The sequence below is a fragment of the Thunnus thynnus genome, chromosome 19 (assembly GCF_963924715.1).
Source record: "Thunnus thynnus chromosome 19, fThuThy2.1, whole genome shotgun sequence".
In the NCBI taxonomy this organism is placed as follows: domain Eukaryota; kingdom Metazoa; phylum Chordata; class Actinopteri; order Scombriformes; family Scombridae; genus Thunnus; species Thunnus thynnus.
In genome coordinates, this window is record NC_089535.1 from 27976752 (window position 1) to 27991712 (window position 14961).

The 14961-nt window shown below is 40.0% G+C and overlaps 1 protein-coding gene across 1 annotated transcript in view; it reads right to left on the minus strand.

Moving 5' to 3' along the window:
- Positions 1 to 248: 248 nt before the first annotated feature.
- The window catches only part of pip5kl1 (phosphatidylinositol-4-phosphate 5-kinase-like 1), a 34234-nt gene continuing 19521 nt past the window's right edge, over positions 249 to 14961 (minus strand). Inside the window, exons 5-10 of the mRNA XM_067574409.1 lie at positions 14460 to 14584; positions 13186 to 13220; positions 13035 to 13090; positions 12820 to 12932; positions 11766 to 11928; positions 249 to 2732 (exon numbers count right to left, since the gene is read on the minus strand). Of these exons, the coding sequence (XP_067430510.1) occupies positions 2291 to 2732; positions 11766 to 11928; positions 12820 to 12932; positions 13035 to 13090; positions 13186 to 13220; positions 14460 to 14584 (934 nt within the window). The 3' untranslated portion in view covers positions 249 to 2290. The remainder of the gene's footprint in view (positions 2733 to 11765; positions 11929 to 12819; positions 12933 to 13034; positions 13091 to 13185; positions 13221 to 14459; positions 14585 to 14961) is intronic.

Consider the following 14961-nt stretch of genomic DNA (forward strand, 5'->3'; position numbering starts at 1 on the left):
TATGGGCTGCACAGTAACCATTCCTGGGGACATACTATTAGTCACATCCTATGCAGCTGCTGGAGTACTGTCTTGTTCCAATGAGAACATAGTGGAATTTTTACAAAACACTTGATGGGGAATCGCCCACAGTGACTAAGACTTGAATATTCAGGTCCTGTTTATGCTTGTCAGTGAATGTGCTGCCTGTGTGAGATAATGAATGACCAAAAGAAACTGACATCAAATAACAAACATTCATAAACAACTTAAACACCCTATTTACCCTTTATCCACAAGGCAAAGGTTACAGAATGTACTTTCTCCAGTAATTGCAGACATCAGGCACAGGCATGTATTGTGTAAGTTAAACAGCAAAAACAGTTCTGTAAAGCTGCTGACCGACTGTAGCATCAACAAAAGTAATATGCAACCTCTGAGTTTTATCACAGTTTCATTCTTTTCATTCTATTCAGACATTTATAGATGATCACAGAAATCTGACTCGGTGGTAAATCAGAAATAAAACATTTTTAATTGAAGTTTCATATTTCAAGGTTAAAGGTGAATTTTAAAAATCATTTTCTAAAGAGCCACTGCTGAATTTGAGACTATGTCAAAATGACAAATAATAAAAAGCATTGCATGCCCTGTGATTCAGGATGTGCATTTTTTTCAGGATGAAGAGAAAGCACAAGTCTTTACAGTTTAATTAAAGAACACTGTATCATCAACACAAAAAGGTTAAAATCAAGAAATTCTGAAGAGATTAAAAGCTAAACTGGAGATTCCTGGCAATAAAACCAGACAACATTGTAATGTAGTGTGTAGTGTATTGGGTGAATCTCTGGCTTTTAGGGGTACTTTCAAACCTTACATTACAGTACACATGTATAGCACTTCATTCAATGTTTCTCAATTAGGCCCTAATCAACTGGCTGTCTAAACAGGCACTATGTGATGCACATTATATCCAACTTTCCCCCACTCCTTTCACACTTGTGACAGATATTTAAAAGTATTTTCTGACCAGTGTTGTTTAATCTAGTTGAATGGTTTTCAGCACAGTTCATTTGGGCAGGGCTGACCTAAGCAGTTGCTAAGGGCTCCAAATAAGGGAAGGGTTTTTTTTTTTTGGAAAGTTTCCCTTCTTATCCCCAATGTTCTTATTCCCTATGTTTTTCCTGCCTTTTGTCTCATTAACTTGCATTGTCATCTGATTAGATTTTCCAAAGCCTTACTGTTCAGTCAGTTTTCGCATGAAAGCCACCGAACTTCATGTGCTACCTCAGGCAATGCCACTAAACACTCTTTTTCTCTGAAGGACTGGGAGGACCTTGTCTGGGCTGGAGGTACCATTGTGGCAATTGATTGTAGTGTGAATTCATATCTGAAGTTCTTGGACTGGAGTTTGCACTTTTTTGGGGGCTCCAATCTAAATCTTTAGGGGCTTCAAATTAAAATCTCACCTAGGGCACCAACATAGTCAGAGCCAGCCCTGCATTTGGGCATATCTGAAAATAGCAATTGTATCAGGTATTTGGCTGTGGAACAAAACAAATCAAAACAAATTATTCTTCAGATAGGACCTTCTTTAGGACTCCCACTCTAGACTATGAGTTGAGTCAACATTCTCATGTGGCTTTTACTGAAGCATTGTGGTAAATATGATTTTTTTTCTGTGTGAAAAGAAACTGCACTGAGGAGAAAATGCAACATGTTTACCAATTCAGACCAGCGCAAACCAACTATAAATCTGAAAAGTTAGACCCAACCTGGAACCATGGTGGACTAGAAAGTGTGCACCAGCGACTCTTTTCTCAGGGGGTTATTTAGGACCTAAGACCTCTACTGCTTAAGCATCTGCATGTTCATGATGTAAAATTTGCCATCTACCCATGTCAGTATGTGCAGATCATCCACTTTGGCACACATTGATCCGGGCTGTTACAGCTGTGACGATGTGCATTTGCAGCTGCTGAGGCTAATCTTTATACATAAATGACTTTCGTTGATGAATGCACATGTTTGCTCCTGAGCCTTATTTACAGAGAAGGTTTATTTAGGAATTTTTGTTTCTCATCTTCAATTTGTTCCCATCAGTAACTTTAATTCAACACCCGTGAGAATGAACAGGATGTGTCCTGAACATGTGGAAAGACGAAAGGATTGGAACCATTTAACAGATGTACAGTATATAAATTTGTTTCTTGATTCATGTGTGTGCATGAGTGTGAACTTTGGTTGACATTTGGTTGTTTGGACATGCTCAGTTTGACAGTGCCCCCCACTCATATCAGGTCTACAGGGTTTACTTGGTATGGTTCTGCACCCACTGACATAGCCTGACACAGTAAGTCTGTGGACTGACAGTGGAGAAGGTCCGGCCTGGATGTCTCAGCCTCTTCCATAAATGCTCCAACCTCTTCTTAAAACTGTAAACTGTGAAAATGTCAATGATGCCAATGAAGTAGCGCTGGTCAGGCCCATCGATGATGTGCAGAGGATTCTTTAAGTTGGGCAGTAAACGACGGTTTTGGGCCCTGAAGTCTGGAAGCTCTGCTGCCTCACTGCCTGGCCCAGACAGACAGTGAGGCAGCAGAGTGCCACCACTTGGTGCATCTCCCACCTGTGCTTGTGTCAAACAGCCGCCATGTGTTTCAGATAAAAGTAAAGAGGAGTCATCTTCTGGGACTGCCCCTGGAACAGCAGCAACACCTGCGTGGATGGGGCTGGAGCCTGGATTCACAGATCTGAAACCAATGATTTACAGGGAAGAGAATGAGAATGATTAAGCACAATAATGCAGCTATGCTCTCAATTCATCTGTGTTCATCTATCAATTCATCAAACATGTTTTGATCTGTCTAGACAAGATAAAGTAACAGCTCAGAAGTTTAATAGCTCAGTCTGGATTAGGAAGAGTTCATTCTTGAAAACATGCCTCTACAGTGGTGTGGTTGCACATACCATGCAATCACAACGTTCACAGGGCAACTCCGTGATGAGGGGACTTTTGTTGCATGTCATACTAGGGGTATGACATGCCCTGTGTTTACTGTCTCTCTCCACTGACTGTCAAATAAAGGCAAAATGCCAAAAAGATCATATTTAAAATGATGTAGTAGAGGATATTTTTTCATTTTATGACTTATGTCATAAGTTCCAGAGAGTGAGGCAAACCTTCAGAAGAATCAAGGCAAAAAACCAACTTAATGTATCGCAGAATTATTCAATTCAAATCTGGTTTGGCAATGCAATACAATAATTAACATGTATGATTTCCAAAACATGGCACGTTTTGTGTTTTTGCTTCCTTCCCACAAGCACATAAACATACGACTAAGACAGAGTTCTCTAATATATATATATACAATATTATCATCATACAAAGTGATGTTATTGTTGCATGGTCATTGTGAAAGAAAATTGAATAGTAGGTTATCATTTTATAAATCTTTTGTATATATGTTACAAATGTTTTTAAACTAAAGAGTCAGTGTTTGTTATCAACTGTGTTTCAACTGTGATGTTATTATTAATTAACTGTGTTTGAGTTTTGGACAGTTTGGTTGGACAAAATGGGACTGTTGAAGACGTCATCTAGTGTCAAGTCATTTTGAAAGGTTTTGTGGGGCAGAGTAAGCAGAGAGGCCTACACAGAGGCGAGGCAACTGCAAGAGTTGGTCTCACAAGGCTGGGACAAGCCAACTCAAGTTTCTGGGACAGTATTTAGAGGTTTCGTAAGAGTGTCATTATTGAACCAAGGTATATGACTCTGGGACAAGAAGAAACATCACAGCAAGGGACATTGTTCATCATCATGGGACACTTTTCATCTAGTTATTGTAGACTGAGTGTTGTATAATACATGCAGTTTCATGTTTGAGAATGTCTTAATGTAAGAAGAGTCAAGGATTTGTGGGTTGTCAAATGGGCATGTCATGTTCACCTTTTTGGAATGTGTTGAAAGAGGTTTAATCTTACATCAGTTGTAGTGTTTTTGTTGCAATGTAATGATGATTAAGTGTTAAGGTGCTTAGGTTTCAAAGAAAATGTATTGAGTTTGGGGTCTCTTGAGTTCTGATATGTACAAAGGATTATCAAATGATAAAAGGAGGGAATGTGAAAGGAAATTGAATAGTAGGTTATTATTTTATAAATCTTTTGTATATATGTTAAAAATGTTTTTAAACTAAAGAGTCAATGTTTGTTATCAACTGAATGTGATGTAATGTCATTGTCATTTTGGGGATACATGTTGGTGAAGAAATCCTTCTCCTAGGCTAGTTGAACTCTTGAACCTGTTTCTATCTGAGGGTTGCTTGCTGACCTCTGGAGTTAGCTAGAGATATCTTTGTCTTAAGCCTACTGTTTTAGAGACTGTGTGGAGGTACCTAGACAAGTTAAAATTGAAGAATTGCCATGTTTGAAGGTATTGATTGACCATGAGGTCTGTTAGATTTTGTGACCATACTTGTTTGTAAGAAGGTCCACGGTTTGTGGAAGTGTCTGTTTAGGGACCAGACTGTTTTTAGCTCTGCTTCTGGAGAGGTATAAAGCTGTCTAGTTTGGGTTCACAATCTTTAGAGAAAGGGCCAGTTGAACAACATACTTTCTCTCCAAAAATACAAGATGATTGTATTTTTGTTTGTGTTTGGACATTTGTATAATTGTTACTGATGTTGTGATGGATTGTACAGTGTCTACAACTGCTTCAACAAGTAACAATGTTTAATGCTTTCTTTATGTGTCCATGTGCCTCTTTATCAAGAAAATTCCCACAACATTTGGGGGCTTTCACCCAGGGATGCTTGACAATTGTGATTCATTCTGTGGAAATTTCATTTGTTATTTGCTTCCAAAATTTTAGAAGATAGGGAGTTTTGTTCAAAGGCATGCATCGGTGGTTTTTGAAGTGTTTATGGTGTCATAGATACTCTGAGCTTAGGGGGGGAATTCCTAGTGAATTTGCCCAAAGGGAGAGAAAAGTGTTCTCTTGCCTAAAAAGTGCACAGAAAAGAGGCAGGGTTAGAGTCTACTGCCAAGGTCCCTTTCCAGGTTAAAGTCCTTGATAAAAGCTATAGGGGTTAGAGTCCCCCGGGCTAAAAGTACAAGGTGAGACTGAGAACAACAAACGTGAGAACATTTCCACAACATCATACAGTATAACCATATAACAATAACATACTTTGAAAGGGAAAGTATCAAAAGGCATGCTCTCTCATTTGGAAAAAAAGGCTCAGCTAATGAACAACAGTGTTACTGCTCACCATATATTGTGAGAATGAGCCTTATTGTGGATTATTTTGCAGGGGTACTATAAAGAAGACTGAGTCTACAGCCATGCTAGCAGCCATTTTCTGTGAATGTGTGTTTATGTGACAGTTTGCGTGAATTGAATTTTAGAGGCAGCACAATTGCAACATGCAAAGACGTGAATAGATGCAAATTTATCCAGAGCATATGAATTGAAAATGTTTCAACTTGAGTGAAAAATGTGCAAGTATGCCAAGGCTCAATTAATCTGCTTCATAAATGTACAACAGAAAGAAACAGAGTTTTTGGCAAGTTCAGTAAGAAGCTGAGCTGAACACAAACACACAAGTACTCCTACAGACCTGGTCAGTGTGTCCATTGCTAGCTACCTTACAGCTAATGTTTAGTTGGTAAATTGTCTGTTTAGGGTGAACAAACATATAAACGGTACAGCAGTCAAATTTGCACAAATGATGCAAGGCGAAATTGTTGTACCCTGTGGAACGTCTGTCCTCTAGCAGCACGATGGAGCAGTTTTTTATCAGTGTGCCCCCAATTTGTTTGTCTCATGGAGCACATGCACATTATTCCACTGACCTACAGGTTTCGGTAATGTGTGAAAAAATGAAGCAATGCGCCAGCAGAGGCAGGGAAGAGGAAGACTTCAAGCTAATAAGCATGGACAATGCAGGATTTAATAAAATACATAACTGATTTTGCTGGTGATTTTCTGTATTTTTCTTATTGTCAACAAATCTCATGTGCAGAGCAGAAGCTTATATGAGGCTTTATCAGTCTGAGTTAGTCATATCGAGTGGATATCTGACACATTTACAGTCTTTTTAGCATCAAATTCCCTCTTTGTGTTTCCTCGGACAGTGTTTCCCTGTTGAGCTGCAGTGGAAGTATAGTAACAAAAAGAGGAACTTTGGCACTAAAAAGAATGTAATGTTGAAAGATATCTACTTGTTTTGACTCATTTGGATGCTGAAGCTTCATATTTGCACAGAAGGAGGACTGTTCATTTTGTCCCCCATCACTTACATTATAAGTGTATTATGAAGGGATCTTCTAATGGTCAATATGAACAGGAGGAATGATTATGGCAAGAAAACCTATTTCAGTGTTTATTTGGGTTTCTGACTGTTGTTTTAAGAAAGAAAAATGTTGGCCGTAAAGCGCAAATTTGGTGGCCTCTGGCACATTCTAATGCCACTATTCCATCATATACACTGATCTTAATTATTGCATATTTTAATAAGTTTGCTTGCTTCCTTTTGGCTGGCATCTTTCCTCTCCCTTTTCTTCTCTATTGATATACTCCACACCTATGGGTAGTATGCAGGTATAATTTAAGAATGAATATTCACTTAGTTACACACAAAGCAGGAGAAAATTATTCAGTGACAGGATAGCCAAAAATGTAAACCATGGATAAAATGTATGATGTGGAAAAACATATATATCATATATATTACTGCAGGAAGTTCCATTACATCATATTTTATTTTTAAAACATGATTTGGGGCATCTGACATTAGTTTGCAGGATTGGACAGTGGGAAAGAATACAAATTTTAAACTGTAAAATTACAGCGTGAGGCTGAGGCACAGCCTACATTTTCCTCACAGGAAACAAGCCTGTTATTTTGACAATATTGCCTGTTTTAGTGTGTGTTTGCAATGCGTCTTAGAGATGGCTTTGCTGTAAAAAGCGTAATGTAAATAAAGATAATTTGTTCATTCATTAAGCCCATAAACATCTGTGTGGTGTACATGGCAAATGCAGCACTTTCAGTGGACCTTTTAATATTTACTGCGCAATCATCAACTTGCTGCCACCGATGTTTTCCAAAGTAGCTGATGTCCCCTGTCTGTGCAATCAATGCAATTCTTACTGTGGTTTGTCATCAATTATTTTGCTAATATTTGTCAAACACTGAAGATGACTCTCCAGCACGACGTGATTTAGCCAAGTAGAACGTGTTCCTGGATCAACATCACAAATGTGGTCCTGGATCAACATTCGTTGTGCTGACTCTCCACTCTCTGCTCAGCAGAACACAACCTCTCAGCTGAGTACACACACACACACATTCATATAGCGCATGTTGGAACTGATACAGACAGATAGACAAATGAGATAGGCAAATGAGTAGTGGGCGGATTGGCCGGCAGCCGGCACTTATAGAAAGATCTGGTAAAAGACCTCCATAGATCAGAGAAGGCTGCTCTTGTGTATCCTCCCTCATGGCTCCTCAGAGATCCCTCCTCATTCCTCACTCCTCGCTCCTTCAGAGCAGAAATAAGAGCTTTGGGACGACCTTCAAATTGGTGGTTCAAGCGAGGAGCAAGGAACGATTGAATAAGACACTTGAAATCGACCCTTAGTTGGTGTTAGCATGTTAACATTTGCAAATTAGCACTGAACACAAAGTATATCTGAGGCTGAGGAGAATGTCGCCAGTCCTTTTAGTTAGACATTGACTCAGTGTCTGCTCCTTTTGTCTGAAACATTGAATTTGTCATGGGCAGACAGTGCTGATTCCACAACCTTTCTAAAACATCAGAGGACTATGTATGAGTCAGATTGCTTCAATTTCAAAATTGTGTGTGTGTAATCAGTTTGGTTTAGTACACAACCCTGCCTACCCCTACTAGGGGTCCTAGCACATCAGGATCCCATACGCTAGACGTGGCAGCAAGCAGTTTGTTACAGCTGAGTCACACTTGAGTGGGAATCATGATTTCTGGCTTTGAATCTTTAGCTTTAACATGTCACTCTATGGAAAATATGTTTTTCTCTATTTGTATTGCCTTTAACACTATTTAGAAGAAGTTAGAAGAAAACATCACAGAAATAAGAATATAAAGAGGCCAGCTATGTGGCATCAACATATTAGGCAGGCAACAAACTGTATTTTTGTAGTGGGGTCTAATACAGATCCTGGTACGTTGGTCCACTTAAACCTATTTTATACAATAAAGGGATCTATGTTTATTGATACTGCTGTCACTGTCAGGTTGGGGAAGCAGCAGTGGACCCAAACGCAGAGGCCGGAATGCAGATTTGATGAAAAAATCTCCTTTAATCGTGGGTGGTCATGAACAGGCAAACAGAACTAGCAGACGAAACAAAACGAAAGATCCAACAAAGACTCAACTCAAAACCAGACTTAAATACAGACTAAACTAATGAGGGAATGGGGGACAGATGACATTACACAAGGGAGTGATTGGCTGAGGAAACACAGGAAGCAGGGCAGGGCTGACGAGACTGATACAGGGCAGGTGTAGGGAAGACTCTGAGCAGAGCAGGGCTAACAAGGGTGAAGCAGGGCAGATGAGGAGGAGTACATGAACGCACAAGGGAAACACAGTAACAAACCTAAAACCCAGAAAACACAATATTCTAAATACAACCCACACCAACCTGTCCAAGAACCACCATGAACCTAAATTAAAGAATACAACACACCAGGCTAAACAACAAAAGGCAGTCCAAACCCATCACCCAAATATAACAAAAAAACACATATGACCTGAAGGACTAAACAGAAGTGCAAACCAGGAGACCACAAAGAACACAAGAACATAAAAAGACCAAAAAACCCACACACAAAGTCTAGGCATGGTGTGACAGTCACAGACTAATCTCTGCTTGTTTATTCATAGACTGCACTCCACAAAGAATGTCATAAAGCTTATGAAAGCAGTTTCACTTCTTTTGCACACTGTTAGCTGTCCCATGAAGGTAAACCATAAAAATACAGGAAAAGTGGTCAGTCACTCAGAAGTGCTGAGTGACTGATTACTTTCCCAACTATGCCTGCGGCAGGGGCACCACATTCATTACAGAAGTGCAGGAGCCAAAAAGTTTCTGCGTGTGTGTGTGTGTGTGATACTCCAACCAGACTTCTGGATCATAATTCATTGTCACGACACTTTAAACAGCACATCCGCACAAACGCAGCCCCTTATTGTTTTACACAGGACTGTTTTTTCATCATAAAGACTTACAAACAATTCCAGCACATGAACCTGGAATCTGTGTGGCCTCTTTATATAAACTCAATGGTGTAGATGTGCAGCAGAACACAGAACATTAATTACCAATAGATCCTGACTGATCATTTTAACAAGGTTACCGCTGCTGTGCCGCGTGCGTAAATGCGCACATCACTCTCTCAATTTAAAGACGCGCTTATCGTTTCTGTTGCTGTTTAATGAAGTCAAAGACGTAAATCTTTAAAAACGTTAAAAAAAATAATCATGGTTTAATTTCCTAAAAAGCCTCAGTATTTATCAGTACAACTCCTTAAACAGCAGAGTAAAACATCTAGTGAGTGTGCATGAGAATGTATGTATGTGGAAGTGGGTCAAAATAAAATTAGCATAACCATTACTAAACCAGTGTGTTTTTGGGCAACAATGGAGGTCTATGGCATAACAGAATAACATATCGGACTTTGGATACACACACAAATCAGTTCATTGTTGGTTTGGGTCTTTTCATGGGATTTGTTAACTGAGAAAAATATATATAGTATTTCCAGCTTTAAATTTAAATTTGACTGTAAATAAAAAATATTAAATTAAGTCATTTGGTCCACTACTATGATACAGAGCATATATCTGAAATATTTGAGAAAAAATATTTAAATTTGATCCAGACATTCATTTCTCCACAGTACGAGTTGTAATAACTTTGGTCATCCCTTATCTTTTCCTCTAGTGCCATCATCAGGTCAAAATTTCACTCCATTCTGTCAGTCCAATAGTTTGGTTTATGCAGAACTGATGACATTCCCATCAGCCTCAGCTGTAGCTTGTGCTTAGTATTTTTTAGCTAATTTTTTGCATGCTAACACTCTAAACTAAGACGGTGAACATGGTAAACATTACACCTGCTAGAGAAAAGCATGTTAGCATTAGCCCCCAACCACGACTACCACCCTCAAAAGAATAAGTAAGTATAGTTAATGGATGGATGAATGTAAAAATTGTCATTGTTATTATGAAGTGCTTTGAGTGACTAGTCAAAGCCCATATTACCTCTTTCCTGCTGGACTCACTGGACCCCCTACAGTTTGCATACAAGCAAAACAGGTCCATCTCACTTGCCCTCCACACTGCCCTCATCCACCTGGAGCAGAGGGGGAATATGCTGTTTGTGGACTACAGTTCACCAGTGTGCCCTCTCAGCTGGTCATCAAGCTCAGGGGCCTTGGACTCAGCATTGCCCTATACAGCTGGATCCTGGACCTCCTGACAAACAGGCCCCAGAAGGCTTGGTGACATCACTTCTTCCACCTTCATGCTCAGCACCAGAGTACCCCAGAGGTGTGAGATAAATCCAGTCCTATACACCCTCTTCACCAACGACTGTGTGGCAACACACAGCTCCAACACCGTCTTTAAGTTTGCGAATGACACCACCATCATCGGCCTCATCACCACCGTCATCGGCCTCATCACCACCATCATCAGCTGATCACCAGGAGTGACGAGTCATAATCAGTCGGTGGTGAGGACAGCAAACCAGCCTCCGTCCTCTCCAGCTGAATCACAGCCTGATATGGGAGCAACTCCAAGCAGGACCACAAAACTCTGTGGAGAGTCATCAAAGCTGCTCAGTGCATCACCAGGTCTGAACTCCCACCCATTTAGGAGCTCTACATCCAGAGGAGTATGAGGAAAGCTGAAAAAATCATCAAGGACCCCAACCAGCCCAGTCACAGACTCTTTACTGCTACCATCAGGCAAGCGGTATAGAAACATCAGAGCCAGATCCAGCAGGCTCAGAGATGGCTTCTATCCACAAGCCATAGCACTGTAACACACATACACTTACTCTCTCTCTCTTCCTTTCTAGGTAATATTTATATTTTTAACAGAAGAATCAATCACATATTTATCACTTATGTGCAATCCCACACTTTCACACAATGTGCAATATAATGTATATTTGTATATATTTATATTTTTTATTTTGTCTCTCTCTTATCTTTCTCTAGCTCTTATCTTTCTCTCTCTCCTTTTTCTATATAATTGTAAATATTTTACTCAATTGGAACTAAAGCTAGGAGACGACAAATCTCACTTCCCTCAGTGTTGCCAACCGCTGTGTTGCTCACAATAGAAGATCTTGAATCTTGAATTGTGAGCATGTTAGCATGCTGCTTTTAGCATATAGCTCACAACACTGCTGTGCTTGAATACATCCTCACAGAGCTGCTAGCATGGCTGTAGACTGTTATTGCTTAATAAATGACTTAAACAATTAATGTTTAAAGGTTGATTACTTTTCTACAGTACTGATCGACTTATTGATATTCTTTTCACAATACAGGACATATTTCTTAGACTGACACTAGTGTATACTGACAATCAGGTAAGTGTATATAGATTATACCTCTAATTGCACTATAAATTAAAAATTTGGGGAACTAAAAACAGGGTCACAGGCCACAATATGTTGAGAACCCCAACAATAAAATTCAGGAAAAACAACTAAAAAACACTGACTTTTTGGTTCTCATTATGAGAGTAGCGAAGGAGAGGCTCTGGTGGCGCTCATCATGGTGTAAGGGCTGATGGGCCAGGAGGAGACTGTAGTCCAACACATTGAGCCTCCGGAGGAATTGTGTGTCAATCTCCATCTGCCGCAGGAGCCAGGGACGCTGCTGGTCTGGGCACATACACACAACACATATAATAGTATTACAACTCTGAACATTACAATATACACAGCAAACATGTACAATAAGTCTCCATATGTTACTGCTGGCATTTACACACATCTTCAATATTGATTTGAATGAGATTTATTTAAATTAGATGTTGCAGATAGTTCATCCAAGATAGAGGGATGTACAGACAGGTGACAAATTAAAGGAAAAACCAGTACAGGTGTGAATGCTTGACCCCTACAGCGAGGGGATCTGGTGGCTCTGTTATGCTTTGGGGGGCATTTTGCTGGCATGGTTTGGGTCCACTTGTCCCCTTAGAGGGAAGGATCACTGCGGATCAATACAAAGTTGTTCTGAGTGATCACCTTTATCCTATGATGAAACATTTCTATCCTGATGGGAGTGGTCTCTTCCAGGATGACAATGCCCAAATTCACAGGACACGAGGGGTCACTGAATGATTTGATGGGTATGAAAATGATGTGAATCATATGCTATGGCCTTCACAGTCACCAGATCTCAACCCCACTGAACACCTATGGTAGATTTTGGACCGATGTGTTAGACAGCGCTCTCCACCACCGTCATCAAAACACCAGATGAGGGAATATGTTTTGGAAGAAAGGTGTTCATCCCTCCAGAAGAGTTCAGAGACTGTAGAATCGAAATGCCAAGGCACATTGAAGCTGTTCTGGCGGCACATGGTGGCCCAACACCTTGCTAAGACTCTTTATATTGGTTTTTCCTTTAATTTGTCACCCATCTGTATTTTGGCAGATAGAAACACATATGGATTGGCCTGAAGGGGGAGCAATAATGCTACCCTTATTACTATTACACAGTAGCATATTAGTTACATCACACACAAACATCACACTCTGTTAACTTACCCAGAGTGATGTACTGGCCTTCAAAGTTAAGGTCTTTGAGAACCACAATAATCTGGCTTCCCTCTGGTGCAGGATCTGTCCAGCGGCTCACCTCACAGCCCTTAATGTCATACCTGGTAACACAAAGCACACATCACACCATTTCTGTGTTGTTAAAACCAAACTAATAGTACTAATTTGCTTTGTATTTCTGGGGGAAAGAAAGCCAAGCTTACCTGGCATTGATTCGATCATCTGGATAAAACACACTTTGCATAACAATGAAGTATTTCTGCAAAGGACAGGTGTAGAAAGGTTTTGTAATGCTTTGTAAAATTCTATAATTATAGTGTTACGTAGACAAAAGTGATTAGATTTGATCAGTACCTTTCGTCTGTGTGGGATTTTGATCCTGTGAACACCTTGAAAAAACAGAAGTATCTCAGTTGATTGTAACAAATCTGACTTAAACATATTTACACATCCAGCAGATGTGTGGCACTTTGCTAAACAAAATGAAAAAAAGAGTCTACAGCAGGAGTAGGCAATAGTTTTCTACAGAGGACCACATCAGAAATCTGAAATCTTGTTGTCAGGGGCTGAACCTAAATACAGACACTATATGCCTTGTGTGCTCTGCCACAGAAAATATTAGGTTCTACATATGACAAGGTAGTGGACAGACATTGCCACCCCTAGAGCCACGCCATTAGCATGGCTAAAAAGCATTGCATTAATAATTTACATTGAGTGAAAATTAAACCAAGACCACAAACAAAATCACTAATGGAAAATACCAGTTTGTCAGGTCCTGCATTTAAAAAGTCTCTGTTAAGGAGACATGTTGCTGCTGGATACAAGTTATCTCCTACGTTACTGTGAAGTCCATTCTCAGTGTATGTGTAGTTGAGGCATTAAGTTTCCACATCACACTTATGCAAGTTGCTGGATCACAATTGGCTACAAACTAGTTGTGATGTCACAAATCATGCTTGCAGGTTTAAGGTGAGAACAGAAAAACTTTACTTCTTCGGCAGATAAATGTGAAATCTGAACAGTGAAGGAACAATAAGCAAAACACACTGGGGCGGCTGTGTCTCAGGAGGTAGAGCGAGTCTTCCACTACTCACAAGTTTGATTCCTGGCTCCTCCAGTCCGCATGTCAAAGTATCCTTAGACAAGATACTGAACCCCGAATTGCTCCTGTAGGCTGTGCCATCAGTGTGTGTATGTGTGTGTGTTAATGATTACAAACTCCTCCTGATGGGCAGGTTGGCACGTTGCATGAAAGCCTGTGACATCAGCATATGAATGAATGGGTGAATGTAGTGTAAAAGCGCTTTGAGTGGGCGGAAGACTAGAGAGGCGCTATATAAATGCAGCCCATTAATATTTTTGAGTGTGTATGTGTGTGGGTTGGGAGGGGGGGTTCCCACCAGCTGCTGTGACATCATGTGGTTTCTGGTCAAAAGGCCACATGTAACACTGAGATTTTTTTGAATCTCCACATCACAAATGTGATAATATGGCACATTCTCACTCTCTATGCTGTTTAGATATTGATCAAATACAATTTGGCATTGTGCGTGTGTGTATGTGCGTGTGTGTATGTGCTCTGCGTGTGTGTGTGTGTGTGTGTGTGTGTGTGTGTGTGTGTATACCTAGGAACCTGACAAGCAGTGAATGGGGGTATTTCCTCAAGTGTTCCATGTATATCTTCAGGTTGGCCAGAAGGAATCTTATTTCCCTTTTGTTCTGGGTCTTCAAAAAGAAGCGTTTATCATTTCTAGAAGTTAAAAGGCACAGAGTAAGTAGATTTCTATCTTGTCAATAAAGAAAAACTGTAACTGTAACTCTGACCTTTTTCACAATAAAAAGTTGTTATTCCACCAAATTTTCCCAACAAGAGACTACCAGACATAGTCATATAATTCCCCACCCTGCTTTAAAGCTGCAACAACTTACTTTCATATAATTTAAGATAATATAAGCAGCCCTGTGTACACTTAGGTACACTACCATGATTATGCATGTGTAAGGTGATTTTTAGTTCTTCTGGACATGGTGTTAGGTTTAAGGCTGAGGTTACAGGTTGGGGTTAGGGACAGAGTTATGGTCAGAGTTAAATTCAGGGCTTAGAGGTTAGGCAAGTAGGATTTCAGT